General features: G+C 36.5%; 3 protein-coding genes across 3 annotated transcripts; all 3 read left to right on the top strand.

Annotated features, from left to right (window-relative positions):
* The first annotated feature begins 1,135 nt into the window (after positions 1-1,135).
* LOC105160699 (receptor-like protein EIX2) lies at positions 1,136-4,068 on the top strand. The gene has a single exon (XM_011078178.3). The coding sequence runs from the start codon at positions 1,235-1,237 to the stop codon at positions 4,046-4,048; it is 2,814 nt and encodes a 937-aa protein (XP_011076480.2). The 5' UTR covers positions 1,136-1,234; the 3' UTR covers positions 4,049-4,068.
* Positions 4,069-4,260: 192 nt separating this feature from the next.
* LOC105160452 (protein DETOXIFICATION 35) lies at positions 4,261-8,055 on the top strand. The gene is made up of 7 exons (XM_011077825.3): positions 4,261-4,677; positions 5,852-6,477; positions 6,634-6,690; positions 6,786-7,024; positions 7,109-7,227; positions 7,337-7,423; positions 7,584-8,055. Exons 1-7 carry the CDS (start codon positions 4,399-4,401, stop codon positions 7,683-7,685), a joined length of 1,509 nt encoding a protein of 502 aa, XP_011076127.1. The 5' UTR covers positions 4,261-4,398; the 3' UTR covers positions 7,686-8,055.
* Positions 8,056-9,957: 1,902 nt separating this feature from the next.
* LOC105160453 (protein DETOXIFICATION 35) lies at positions 9,958-14,451 on the top strand. The gene is made up of 7 exons (XM_011077826.3): positions 9,958-10,402; positions 12,597-13,222; positions 13,306-13,362; positions 13,453-13,691; positions 13,770-13,888; positions 13,995-14,081; positions 14,164-14,451. The coding sequence occupies exons 1-7, from the start codon at positions 10,124-10,126 to the stop codon at positions 14,254-14,256; spliced, it is 1,500 nt and encodes a 499-aa protein (XP_011076128.1). The 5' UTR covers positions 9,958-10,123; the 3' UTR covers positions 14,257-14,451.
* Positions 14,452-15,485: the final 1,034 nt, after the last annotated feature.

Consider the following 15,485-nt stretch of genomic DNA (forward strand, 5'->3'; position numbering starts at 1 on the left):
ATTATAATTTTTAACTATATTAATGTATTCAATTTGTTCAAATATTGATGTAATAATATAATTATTATTTTTATCTAAAAAAATGAACTAACAAATTTATAATATAGTTCATTGTTCCTATACTACTTCACCATGGCAGTGTGTTTTCCAATCGGATCAAGTTTGAAATATGATTGTCATATTACAATTGCCCCTTTCAACTTTTTATTTTATAACTAGATCTGTATACTTTAATATAAATTAACATAAAACAATAAGAATATTATACATAGTATTAACTGAAACATACATGTTCAAACTTTTAGAGAACCTTTGATGATTTTGTTCTAATAATTAATTTAAAAATTTATCATGTTACTACATTAATGATGCCTGATAGTATTATAAAATGTTAAAAATATTTGCAGGATGATAATCAATATTAGTAAGGATATATGTAATTTTTAAATCTTTAGAGTGGTATACCTGCACGTAGCTCAAACTTTAAAGGGGCTTTATATAATTGTCAAATAAGTTGAATCATTCAACTCATGAGTAAAAATTGGATTTTTATTCAATTTTTATGCCGAAGTCCTTAATATCATTAACAATCAGGTCTATTTGTCAAATAAAAGCAAATAACATAAATATACTAAATTTAATTTTTTGAAACTCAAGAATATATATGTAATTAAGTCAAACTTTTAGTGTAATTTTAATCTGTCCACATGAATGGAATTATTATGTAATGCCAAGATTGCTTTTAAATTGTCTTTGTAATTGCTCTCATTTTCTTTGGGGGGTGGGGGGTGGATGTTATATCTTATTTTAAGTATGGTAATTAAGGCAAGTCATTGGATGACCTGTCGGCTTGTTGAGGTTGACTGACTTTTGCGCAAACTCCAAGACAGTGATGACACGCCTACTAAGAAGTTAGTTCAGGTGACAAGAGTATAAAATTGTAATAAAGTCCAAAAATTTCTTCAATTCTTGTTGTAATAAAAGAATCACATAATTCATAAGCCTGAAGAAATGCACGCACGCAAATAAAAAGTCAGTTTGCGTTGTCCATACGGCAATATATTAAATCCTAAGTATTGTAATTATATTAGTGTTTGTTTGCGCTGTAGTTGTTGTTGGGGTTGACTTATTTTAATTTGCTCAAAGATTTAATTCAAACCAGTGATTGGTGCAAGAGACACAACATCTCAAATTCATAACCCAAACACATAACTGTAGTTGAATTTATATCCCCATGAAGTCCTTTCAGCTTCGTCCCTTACTGCTTATTGTGTTTCAAGTAGTAACCTTAAAGTGCGGACATTCTTATTCATCACAACTCAATAATACTACTAACAGAATGAGGTGCTTGGATAGGGAGAGACAAGCTCTTCTCAACTTCAAAGACGAGCTTGTCGACACATATGGCCGACTCTCTTCTTGGGGCAACGATGAACATAAAAGAGAGTGCTGTGAATGGATTGGAGTTTACTGTCATAATCATACCAATCATGTCACACAATTGGATCTTCGTTTTAAATTCTTGAGAGGTAAGATCAGTACTTCATTACTTGAACTGCAACAATTGGAACACATAGACCTTAGTTTCAATGACTTTGAGTATGCCCCCATTCCCGACTTCATTGCTTCACTCACCCAATTACAGAATCTCAATCTTCGTTCAGCTAATTTCAGTGGACCAATCCCACATCAGATAGGGAACCTATCAAAATTGCTCTACCTTGATATTTCTGCGAATGATTGCAACAGTGAAAACCTTGATTGGCTTTTTAGTCTTGATTCACTTGAATACCTTGATCTCAGTTATACAGATCTCTCAAAGGCTACCAATTGGTTACAAGCAGTAAGCAAATTGAAGTCCATACAAGAGTTGAGCCTGAGCAATGGAGCTCTCCCAGAAATATCTCTTTCTTTCCTACCCAAAATCAATGGATCCTCGCCTCTTACGTTTCTTGATCTCTCATTCAACTCCCATCTATCCAACTCCCATCTATCCAACTTTTGGACATTAGTCAGTTGGTTCTCAAACTTCAGCAGTACTGGTCTTTCTTACATAATACTCAATGATAACAACATAGCTGGTCCCATTCCTGATGTTTTTGAGGACATGATGTCACTTACAGTTCTCAGCCTTTATAGAAATGGTCTCCAGGGTGGGATCCCCAAGTATTTTACTAATCTGAGCAGTTTAGTGACCTTGTCTCTGTCTGAAAACAATTTGAGTGGTGATATTAATGAAGTAATGATGAATCTGTCAGGTGGGCTATTAGAGAAAAGACTATTGTCTCTTGATATGAGTTGGAATAATTTCAGAGGATTGTTGCCTAATATGTCAAGATTTTATTCCTTAACCAACTTAGGTCTTGAGAGTAACCAATTGAGTGGATCCATCCGAGAAGGCTACCTACAACTTCCATCTCTTGCTTTTCTTGATCTGTCTTCAAATGGATTTACTGGCGCAATACCAGATCTATCATTCTCTCCATTATTGAGATCGTTACGCCTTTCCAACAATACGTTTAGTGGAACTTTAACTCATAGCATTCCAACTCTCTCTCAATTAGTAGAACTGGACTTATCTTTCAACTCATTTCTAGAAGTTGATTTCGACCCTACCTTTGATCCTCCTTTCCAACTACGGACTTTGAAATTGGCGCAGTGTAAATTAGTGAAACATTACCCTGTTTGGCTCAAAACACAAAAAGAATTACAAACAATCGACTTATCCAGTATCGGGATTTCAGACACCGTATCAAGTTTTTTTGGTGGCACCATCCCGACATTCTTGTACCTCGATGCATCAAATAACCAAATGTATGGTTCCTTTCCGAACTTCTCATTCAGCTCAACAGATTTTTTAACGTCACCAGATGTTGCCCTTTCTGGGATATCTTTGGATGTATCAAGAAACAAGATTTCAGGTTCCTTGGATTTTTTGTGCTATGTCAAAGAGTGGGCTTTGCTCGACCTTTCGGACAATCTTTTCTCTGGTCAGATTCCTGATTGTTTTGCTAGCTTTCGATCATTAAGATATCTCAATTTAGCAAACAATCACTTGTGGGGGAAGATTCCTAGTTCATTTGGCTCGTTAAGTGCTCTTACTTTGTTGCATTTACGTAACAATAGTCTCTCGGACGGGATCCCCTCAACTATGAGAAATTGCAGAGGCCTGAAGATGATTGATGTGGGAGGAAATAGACTTACTGGAAACATACCATCTTGGATAGGAGAGAGCTTCCCAGAGCTAATAGTTCTAGTCCTCCGCTCCAATGAGTTTTACGGTGACATCCCTTCAAACATATGTCGCCTAGCAAACCTCCAAATCTTAGACATATCTGCCAACAAGAATATTTCGACGGAGCATTCCTCGTATAGTCGGGAATTGTTTCTTCCAACAAATACCCTGATGATGCCAGCGGGAAGTTTTGATTCCCTTGAAAGTGCGTATTTCATGTGGAAAGGAAATGAGGTGAAGTACACCAGCCGTGTTGGCCTTGTGAAGCTAATCGATTTTTCAGACAACAGTTTAGTAGGTGAAATCCCTATGAACATCACAAAACTAGCTGGTTTGGTGGCATTGAATATCTCCAACAACAATTTGGTCGGACCCATTCCTCAACATATTGGTGAGCTCAAGTCTATGAATTTTCTTGACTTGTCAAGAAACCACCTCTCAGGTGGGATTCCGGCTAGTCTTTGCAACTTGAACGGGCTTGGAGTGTTGAACTTGTCATACAACAACTTGTCTGGAAGAATTCCACGGGACAATCAATGTCTTACTTTTGAAGGAGCGGCTTATATAGGTAATGTTGGTTTGTGTGGGCCGCCGCTCAATGAATCTTGCCCTGGAGATCACCCAAATCCAAGAGTTGAAGGAGCGGAGTCTGACGATGATGATAAGTTTATAACGCCTGGATTTTATATTGCTCTGGCACTTGGTTTTATTATTGGATTTTGGGGAATATACGGAACAATACTGCTCAACAAGACATTCAGATATGCAGTTTTCAGCAAGCTCACCAAAGCTTGGATATATTTTCAAAACTAATTAACTTAACCACTTGTCTAATTATGTTAAACTCTTTTATCTTAAATGTAAATTAAAGGTTTCTTAATTTGTGGTGTAATCTAAGAAAACTGTTTGTTAGCTACTTCACATTCCAATTTGGTGAGTTTCCTGTTGCTCTGCTCTCCTTTGAGGTTGTAACCGATTCTCTGTTACAGTGACAGTAATTAATAATATGTCGTCTTTACAAGGCCGTTGTAAATATGAAAGACAAACCTTTCCTATCCACAACACTAATACATACGTACAATAAAAATAATGCACGCTCCTTTTAAGATTACTATTACTTTGTCTCATTAATATACCCAGTGTGTCCCTCCTACCGCCGCCCAATGGAGGCGCCACTGCTCCAAACCAGCTCAAGCGCCCTCCATATAATCGGAGACGATGGAGACTACCTGCCGGTGAAGGGGCTGAAACCATGGTGGAGAGTTTTCTGTATAGAATCAGCCAAGCTATGGAGAATTGGCGGCCCCATAGCATTTCAGATCCTCTGTCAGTACGGAACCACCTCCGTCACCACCGTGTTCGTAGGCCATCTCGGAGATATTGAACTCTCCGCTTTCTCTATTGCACTCTCGGTTGTCTGTACCTTCTCCTTCGGCTTCATGGTCAGTTTATTTTGAATTTGCTACTTAGTTTGATCATTCTTTGTCAGTTTATCTCTTGCTTGATCTTCTGTATATCTTATTCTTCTCTTCCATGATAGTTTATATATATTCTTCGTTTTGGTGAGATATTGGGGTTAATTTTTGCTTTTCCTGATTGTGTTTTTTCTAGTATGTCGTCGTGATGCGGTTTGTGTTCTCCATGTGTTTGATGAGAGTAGATACTACTGAGATACTGTCCTTAATTTATTATGTATTATGCTGTAGTTGAGTGTTGATCGCGTGGAGCTAAGGTGGTCTGGGGCGGCGGTTGTGATGCTTTTTGAGCAGCGGTGGACTTGAAAATTGCGGCCTGAGATTAGACTTTAATGAATGGATGTTGGGTGATTTAGTTGGTAATCCATTGATTCTTTAATTGGGAAAATTAAAATGCAACATAGAATTTTAGTAATTTGGAGATAGCTGACATAAATCTGCACTTGATTTTCTTATTAAAATTAAATAAATTAAAATATAGTTGATTGTTCTCAGTTACGAGCAGGGCAACGTCCACAGTCCTTGTACTTTTTTCTTTTTTTTCCTTAAACACACACACACCCATGCATACACCAGGTTGAAACACAAGGCGTCCTCTAGAAAATCTTGAACCCAACCATTGGGTTGTCCCCCAAGGGGACGTCGACCGCCCTTGTCCTTTATTCCACACAATTTACATCTTTGTTTTAGTTTAAGAATATATGTACCCTTTCATTGAAGCATTGTGAGTGTGAATTTACTTGGTGACCTTCTAAGCTATTGCCTTGGGCAGACCTTTGATAAAAGGAAAGAAAGAAACATAAGCTAAAGGAAAAAGGCAATAATATGTATTTTGGAGCTTCTTTACTATTGCTCAGGATTTAAGCTAATACTGCTCATAAGAAAAGAAAGAAACGTTGCTAAGAAGTTTTATCTAATCACACTATTTCTGTCTATTACATGTATTTATTGTTTATCTTACTCGAATGTAGATTTGTATTTCATTATTGTATTTATAGTTCAGTATGTTAAAATGCATGACGATGTGACTGCACTATATTTGATGACATCGATGATTCTGTATGTTAATACTAATGCAAATGTGCTACGTTATTTGGGCTGAATCTTGAAACTTGAGATTTACGGTTGCAATATATTGTAGCTTGGCATGGGGAGTGCCCTTGAGACTCTATGCGGTCAGGCATATGGTGCCGGACAAGTTCACATGCTCGGCATTTACATGCAACGCTCGATAGTAATTCTGTTGGCTACTTGCGTCCTTGTTTCGCCACTCTATACATTCGCTACCCCAATCCTTAAATTACTTGGACAACAAGATGAGATAGCGGATCCTGCAGGAACTTACACGCTTCTGGTTCTCCCTCAATTGTGTTCTCTGGCTGTTGCTTTTCCAACCCAGAAGTTTCTTCAAGCCCAGAGCAAAGTTTCCGTGCTTGCATGGATCGCAGCATTTGCTCTGGCTTCACAAATTCTTTTGTGTTGGCTCTTTGTTTATGTATTTGGCTGGGGAGCTACGGGTGCTGCTGTAGCTTTTGATATAACTAGTTGGGTCTCTGCCCTCGCACAGTTTATTTATGTTGTTGGTTGGTGTAAGGATGGTTGGAAGGGATTCTCATGGGCTGCATTTCGTGAGATTTGGGCTTTTGTGAGGCTCTCATTCGCGTCTGCTATTATGCTGTGCCTGGAGATCTGGTACATGATGAGCATCATTATCCTCACCGGTCATCTTGATAACGCTGTGACTGCCGTTGGTTCTCTTTCTATATGGTGAGCATGATTCACTTTCTCATGACCTCATACCTTGTCTTTTACTAGTCATTGTGTTTCTCCGTAGTTTTCTCAAGTACTAATATTTGATATCTCCTTTTTTCTCATCAAAAAGCAAAAAAAAAAAGTTAATATCTCATTTGGTCTGTTGTTCAGCATGAATGTTGATAGCTGGGAGACAATGGTGTTTGTAGGAATCAATGCTGCTATAAGGTGAAAAACCTCTGAAGCTTTCTTCATTTTCGATATGGTCCAAACCGTTTTCCTATCTATATATATATATATATATCCCCTTTTTTTGTTTTTAGTGTCCGTGTCTCAAACGAGCTCGGAATGGGACATCCTAGAGCGGCTAGATACACAGTCTATGTGACGCTGTTTCAGTCCCTTCTGATCGGGATTCTTTGCATGATTGTAGTCCTCGCAACCAGAAATTACTTCTCTATTATATTTACCAATAGTGAAGAAATGCAACAGGCCGTTGCTCACCTTTCAGGCCTACTAGGGATCACAATGCTTCTCAACAGTATTCAGCCAGTGATATCAGGTATTCTATTGAATTAAATAGAACGGAAGTCCGCACTTGCCGTTTTCCTTGTCTGTCTAATCTTTTGCACCAATATTACGACAGGTGTTGCCATAGGAGGCGGATGGCAAGCTCTAGTTGCTTACATCAACTTGGCATGTTACTATGTATTTGGTCTGCCGTTGGGATATATTCTTGGTTATGTAGCTAATCTGGGAGTTGTGGTAATAATTTCGATCATTCACTGCCTTGTTATTTTCACCGCTTGTTGATTCTGTTCTTACACAAAGCCACCGGAAACAAGGCTCTTACGTTATATTTCTCTTCTTGCAGGGACTCTGGGGGGGCATGATAGGCGGAGTTGCTCTGCAGACATTGCTGCTCATTATCGTACTCTACAAAACCAACTGGAACAAGGAGGTCAGTGTTAGCAGTCCATACACTCTTTATCCTCATCATTCAGCTTTTCACTACATTTCTTTCCAACCGTTTATACACTCAATTTTTTACACAAGTCCCAAAATTCAGAAATTTATCAAACCTTTTTCATTGTCTTAATAAGAAGCCACCAAAAACGCAGGTTGAGCAGACAACAGAGCGCATGCGGAAGTGGGGTGGCCAAGACATTACAATCGAGAAATCCGAACCTGACCAGCTTCCGATAAAAAACGGCAGAGCTTAGACATAGTCGGTGGTATTCTTGTCGCTTTCTCAACTGTCTCTCAGCCTCAGCATGGGAATACCACTTTTGTTTCCCATTAGACCCTTTTGAGCTTATTTGACATAGGATATATATATACACACACATACTTATATGCGGTTGAGGGAGTGTTGCAAAGTTACAGAAATAGTCCCTTAAGGTATTAGTGTAATGTACTTTAGGGAATATTTGTGTAATGTTTTTGTCACTAAACAGGAGACGTGCTTATAATTACAATCACAATATCTAGACATGTAATCGTTAATTTCGCAAAAGGCATTGAGTGTTTATGTATTTAAACATATTTTCAATAGGCGTCAATGTAATTTATTCTATTTAATTTTCATGTAAATTGAATGCAATTATAATAGATTAGTTAAGCTGTCAGATAATCATCCTCTCTGCCTAATTTGACTGGGCAATTGTAAAGTTGTAATTCTAAAGGATTGTGGATCCAGGGCAATACATTACATGGTGAATCTGAGTCTTATTATTATATTCAAGCCAACTGGAGGTTGATAAAGATTTTGGGTTTCCATATGTATTTATATGTTTTATAAATTACAACAATCTTTTTTTAAATTTGACATAATTATGAATATTTTTTCATTAAAAAATTACAAATACCTTCTTGATGTTTGATGAAATTATGTAATCATTGGATAGAGATATGAAATTGTCAATTTTAAACTTATTGAATTTTATATAAAGATTTTTAAAAATTCTAAAAAAAATTGATTAACCATAAAAAAAAAATGGATGAAAACCTAACTGAGACTAATGGATTGGGATAATTGTTAGACGACCGTTAACATCAGATAGGCATTCGTAATTTTTGAAACAATGAAGAAATATTCGTAATTATATCAAACTTAATGGGAGATTGTTATAATTTGCCCTTATATATTATTTATTAAGCGAAATATCGCTAAAATAACTACCAAATGGCATTGATTAAAAATCTAAATTACCCTCATTTTAAAACAAAAAGGTCAACTAAAACGTTTTGTTTGTTTGTTTTTTGAGTGAATATAATTATAAAAGTATAGCCTTGTATCTTTTGAATTACATTGATTTTTCTTTCAAATTTACATGTTTCTGGATGTTATTATTGTTTTCTAAATATAAAAGAGTTTGGTAATATTAAAAAGAAAACTATAAGACAGTAGCTTCTATAAAGATCATACTGAAACAAAGAAAGATTAACATCACCAAAATCCATCAACAATCATGAATGAATGATGAAGAAATTAACTAGTGATTCAAGGGTGTTAACACCCCATTCCAACCTACTACACATAATATTCTCATGATACATTCGGATGAAAGCATTCCTACTTGCATTCATCAATTCACTTAAAGAAATGGTTTTCAATAATTCCATATTTTGAAATTCATTAAGAAATACTTACACTTTCGTCACCAGAGATTTGGTGTAAATTATACTTAAACTTGCTGTCATTCGCAAATTAATTATCTCTTGCATGTAGCCATGACATTTGTTTTCGTATAGTACATCGTTCTCTTCATTAGTCGAAATTCACCGATTTGTTTATATTAGCAAAAGAATTTTATAAAAATTAATTAAACTTATTATAACAAGTCAAAACAAATCTATCACATTTTCATTTTGGCCTTGGTGGGAAGCTCCAAATAGGGCAAGGAAAATGTCCATCACAAGCTCATTTCAAAACTAAAGTGATTTTAAAATAAAAAGCATGAATTTACATAGAAATTTGATTGGAAAATGTGATATAGAGCCCTCTTATTTGAAAAAATCTCCACCATACATAAAATAAACTTGAGCCGCATCCAAGAAGTAGCTCCTTCTAAAGACAATTTCTGTAAGGATTGAGACAGTTCAACAACAAAACCCCTCCTTAAATGTCACAATTTAATCATCTTTTTGGACTATCTCTCCATTATTTTTTTTTCTTGTAATATCTTTGAAGCCATAAATTACATTTTGTTGTTGGAATTATATCTGTTTTAATATTTTGGTATTTGAATTTATTTTTGTGTCATCTTTCTATCTCAATTTTGAGAAATTTACACTTTACCATATATAATTATTTTTACTAAAAAAAAATACTTGCATATTTCATTAATATATTAACATAACAAAAAATAAATATTTATATATTTAATAAGACCTGAATCAACATTTTGAAAATCATTGATTGGATGCGAGTCTGAATCTTGGTAAACTTGTAGTGTGGGATAGGATTCAGAATTATTGGAGAAGGTGTAGTTTGACTTTGAGGTACCCACGTGCATCTCACACTTGCTAAACAAAAGCTTCTTCATCACATCAACTATCATTCTACATATTCAACCACAAATCACAAGTAGCAACTGCAAGCTGTAGCATAGCACCTAAACATACGTACTCTCAAGGCTGAAACTACCGCTGCGTCGGTATGGAGGCGCCGCTGCTCGAACGGAGTGCCGGCGAACTCCAGCTGATTGGAGACGACGGAGACTACGTTCCGGTGAGAGGGCTGAAGGCGTGGTGGAGAGTTTTCTGCATAGAAACAGCGAAGCTGTGGCGGATAGGCGGCCCCATAGCCTTTCAGATAGTTTGCCAGTACGGGACCAGCTCCGTCGCCACCATATTCGTCGGCCACCTCGGAGATGTCGAGCTCTCCGCTTTCTCTATTGCTACGTCGGTGGTCGGAACTTTTGCTTTCGGCTTCATGGTTAGTTCACTTTAACATCATCCTCTCTCTCTCTCTCTCTCTCTCTACATACATGTGCAGTGGTTTACATAGATTTGTGCAGAAAAACGTATTCCGATAATGTTGTTTTTGGATCTTGATTGTTGTTTCTTGAAATATTTTCTGCTTCTTGATTTTCCATCGACGTTGAAGTAACTTACCTCCGGCCATCAACTCGTGATACGTGCGGCGGAGGGCGATGAGATCTATGATAATTGAATGAGATTTTAGTTTTCTAGTCCCAGTTTGGACAGAAAGAGTCCTAACCTGTTTCATTATACTTACCGATTGGAAAATTCCAACTAAGATCAAATTTGGTCAATATGAACTCACTCACTCACCATAAATTAATTATACAATAAGTAATATATATTTACGGTGTGATTAATATATAATTTTTAAATTTACGGTGTGATTAATATATAATTTTTAAAAAATAATTAATTATGTAATATATATTACACATATTTTATGATTAATTTTGTAAATATAATTTAATTTTCTTAATTAATATTTTAGAAGATTATCTTCTGGACAATGCACCATTTATTTGTTTTCCGATAAAAGGTGGATTTTTGTTGGGTCCTGGGAGGGACACGCTCACAAAATAATTGGTTGTCGGTATTCGTAATTACAATAAGGGTTAGGTAAGAAGCTTGACGCAAGAATTACCCTCCGTAAACGCTGCTTTTCAAGTCAAATATTCCTAATAAGCGACTTTTTTTTTTTAAAAAAAGTATTGAGTTGTCAAATCATGGATAGTAAAATATAGTTGGTTTAAAGAATGATACATGTGATACTTATTGTGGTATTGAAAATTTTATAATGTGACAAAGTATATATATTTATTATATGGTTTGTACATAAAAATTACTTTTGTACCCTTGTTAATAAATGAATATTACTAATATATACGTCAAGGATAATTACACTCCCGGTCATTGTTTAAAAAATTGCATTTAGTACTTATGATGTTTGTTTTTGTTTGATAAATAGATCTCATCGTTGGTCAAAATTTATCGAATTTGTTGATATTAGTAAAAACATTAAATTTAATTCATATCTACCTTTGATTTTTTTCCTGACCAAACTACTCTTATAAGGTGAAAGTATATTCCTCATATGCATTCGTGTGTGAAAATATAAAAGGATAGTTTGTTTATAAAAAAGAAAGTTATTTGATATGCAATAAGTCAATATTAAACAAATAAGGGGTAACATATAGATTTTCATTCAATTTTTTGCTAACATGTGCAAAATCAATGAGTTTTAACTAACGAATGGATCTATTTGTTTGACGGTAACAAACTTTATGAGGACTAGAAATAATTTCTCATACTACAAAAATTTATGTGTAATTATACCAAATTTCAGTAGAGGACAGTGTAATTATCTCTACAAATATTGTTGCATTTATTATATATATATATATTTAAATTATATATCAATCCTATAAGCTTGAGTAATGCACTACTCAAGTAATTTATTTACAGTTGAATTTGGTGGGAATTAGTGAGTGGAACTTAATTGAGATGAGAGGATTTATGACCTCTACCTGTAGAACTTAATTGGGATGGTCCAAAGATTATCAATGCTGGGGACACCATGATGATGTACCTATGGTTTCATAGCTGTCGCACTTATTGCCCTTGCTTTTTTCCGCCCTCTTTTCTCAACAAAATCTTTTATTCAAATTAAATTTGTCAAATACTTTCCTTTTAATGGTACACAATTACACGACGAGTATATTATATTTATTATGTAATTAAATCCGATTTTATCATATAATTAGTTTCGATTTGTCCAGATTAGTATTTTCTCTTCTCTCGACTACCAATTTGCCACTAAGAGCAACTTCTTTGAAATTAATTTTAGATTCTGATGCTATGAAGATGACTGATTACTTTCCGGGACTGCCCTTCTTTCTCTTCGGATTGTTGCAGTAACATGGTGTACTAGGTGGTCCTGGAAACCGTTGAAATGAGCATGTGATGTCCAACGCTATCATTGCTCTGTTTGAAAGCCACACTGAGTGACAACATTATTCTTGAGAAATTTGGAATAATCAATCATTAACTATGTGTCCTCTGATATTATGACTCGGATTACTGTGCCTGATATTTAGTTTCTAAGCCAAATCTAACAGTCTGTAATGGATTTCTGCCGTATTTTGTAGCTTGGAATGGGAAGTGCCCTGGAAACACTATGCGGTCAGGCATTTGGCGCCGGACAAGTTCATATGCTCGGTGTTTACATGCAACGGTCAATAATAATTCTATTTGCGACTTGCATTCTCCTCTCACCGCTCTACATATTTGCCACTCCAATTCTTAGGGTGATCGGACAATCCAATGAAATAGCAGAACCTGCAGGATTCTATACACTTCTAACCATCCCTCAACTTTTCTCTCTTTCGATAGCTTTTCCAGCCCAAAAGTTCCTTCAAGCCCAGAGCAAGGTTGGCGTGCTTGCCTGGATAGCAGCTGTTGCTCTTCTTTCACAAGCTCTATGGTGTTGGCTTTTTGTCGATGTTTTTGGTTGGGGAACGATCGGAGCAGCTGTTGCATTTGATCTTACAAGTTGGATCTCTGCGATAGCGCAATTTGTTTATGTGGTCGGTTGGTGTAAGGACGGATGGAAGGGACTCTCGTGGGCTGCGTTTAGGGATATATGGGCTTTTGTTAGGTTATCACTTGCATCTGCTGTTATGCTGTGTCTGGAGATTTGGTATATAATGAGCATCATTATCATCGCCGGCAATCTTAAAGATGCAGTTACTGCAGTTGGTTCCCTTTCTATTTGGTGAGCTTCTTAACATGCAGAATTAACATAGTACTTTGATCTCACTGCTTATGGCATTCTTGATGGATCTTGTTCTTTTTCAGCATGAACGTTGATGGATTGGAAACGATGCTTTTCGTCGGAGTCAATGCTGCTATAAGGTCAAAAATAAAAACAATAATGCTGTAGATCCTCATCAACATTTCATTAATATCAACACAAACCATTACCGTAATATCTTTACATTTCAGCGTTCGTGTTTCCAACGAACTTGGCCTGGGACATCCTAGAGCAGCCAAATACTCTGTCTACGTAACGATCTTTCAGTCTCTGCTGATTGGGATTCTTTGCATGGCTGTCATCCTCACCACAAGGGAGTACTTTGCTATTATTTTTACAGATAGCGAGAATATGCAGCGGGCGGTGGCTCACCTTTCAAGCCTTCTTGGTGTTACGATGCTTCTCAACAGCATCCAGCCAGTGATATCAGGTACTACTTTTCTTGGTTTAACACAGTAGCATTCTTGTGAATTGCTCGTTGTCTTTAACCTGTTGGAGGACGGTGCAGGTGTAGCCATCGGAGGAGGTTGGCAAGCGCTTGTAGCGTACATCAACTTGGGTTGTTATTACATTTTTGGTTTGCCTTTAGGATACGTTCTCGGTTACGTGGCTGACTTTGGCGTCATGGTAAGCAATCTTGATATTGCAATTCTATGTAAATTCTGGTGGTGTTCTGTGTGTGTACTGGAGAGAGACAAGAAGAGATCTTACATTGAAGTTTTGGTATTTTCAGGGAATCTGGGGGGGAATGATTGCTGGACTGGCTTTGCAGACATTGCTGCTCTTCATCGTACTTTACAAAACCAACTGGAACAAAGAGGTTAGTGCTACCTGCACTTTGAGTTTGATATGGGCATAGAAGTCGTGTTTGGCAGGCTTATTAAGAAACTAGGAAATCGCAGGTGGAGCAGACGACAGAGCGCATGAGGAAGTGGGGAGGCCACGACACTGCAGTATCGAATCACCAACTTCCAATGAAAAACGGAACACCTTAACACGACTATCAATCTCAATGTTATGGTAAATTGTATTCAGTGGTTCAACGTTTGGAAATTTTGACAAGCAGCACTCTGAAGTTATTCCTAGTTTACAGTGTATTGAGCTGTCACTTTTTGGAAAATTCTAATCCAAATGAAGTTTGGTCAAACTTAAACCAATTATATAATAAGTACAATCTACTTGTTTTGTGATTGATTTAGTCATAATTTATTTGGGTAAGAAGTCTTCATCATAATCTTCATATTACAATCAACATAAACTCATGACGATCAATGCCAACTATATGCTCACAGGCATTATCGTCATTTTGCAATATTTTTCTTAATGCATATGTCATGTTTTGATCAGACTCGATTCGATTTAAGAATTTTCAGTCTAGTAAAGGGTTATGGTTGGTGCCCATTAACATGTGAAAATTAATTATATTTTCATTTGTATATGTTTCAATAGCTTCTTATTATTTTTTTAAAAAATTAAAATAAGGCAAAATTGTAAAATTAATCCTGTAAGTATAGGAGGGTGGCAAAATTAGTCCTGTAACTACTGAACTGGCAATTTTGGTCCTTATGACCAAAATTACCCAAATATTAGTCGGACAAATTGGGGTTTAGGGTTCCAGTTGCCAACTGGTCTCAACTAAAACACGTGGCATCTTACGTGTCTGCTGACTGGTAATTCTGGTTGGAAGGACCAAAATTGCCACTAAATTAAAATATATAGGACTAAAATTGACACTAAATTAAAACATAAAGGAGAAGTCAACCGATGATGGTACCATGACGTGGATGTACCATTGACGGAAACTGATCGAAGAGATGTGTGTCCCATGGGGAGCGAACATAAGGGTGTTGGTCCACTGGTGAGATGGTCATTGGTGATGGAGATATGATGGAAAAATCAATGGTGGGTGCGGAGAAAAAGTGGTGAAAATAAAAACGAAAAAAAACAACCGAATAGTTGACGAAAATGGATGGGCTTGGGTGTAATCAACTCGCCGGAGGATGGGGAGTTGATTGGTGGTGTTCTTGAATAATAGGTAGGTCGGATGACAGTGAATCGAGAAAAGAAAGAAAATAAATCTAGGTTTTAGGATAAGACTATATAAGAATTGGGGGCACGTTTGAACTCCGATTGAAACACATGCTATATGATTGGAATCAGCGTAAGACGTTGAGTTTATTGGTGGCAGGAGACACGCCGGAAAAATTTCCGACGATCGGCTTGG

The sequence above is a fragment of the Sesamum indicum genome, linkage group LG4, assembly GCF_026168435.1.
Source record: "Sesamum indicum cultivar Baizhima isolate 11 linkage group LG4, ASM2616843v1, whole genome shotgun sequence".
NCBI classification, from domain to species: Eukaryota; Viridiplantae; Streptophyta; class Magnoliopsida; order Lamiales; family Pedaliaceae; genus Sesamum; species Sesamum indicum.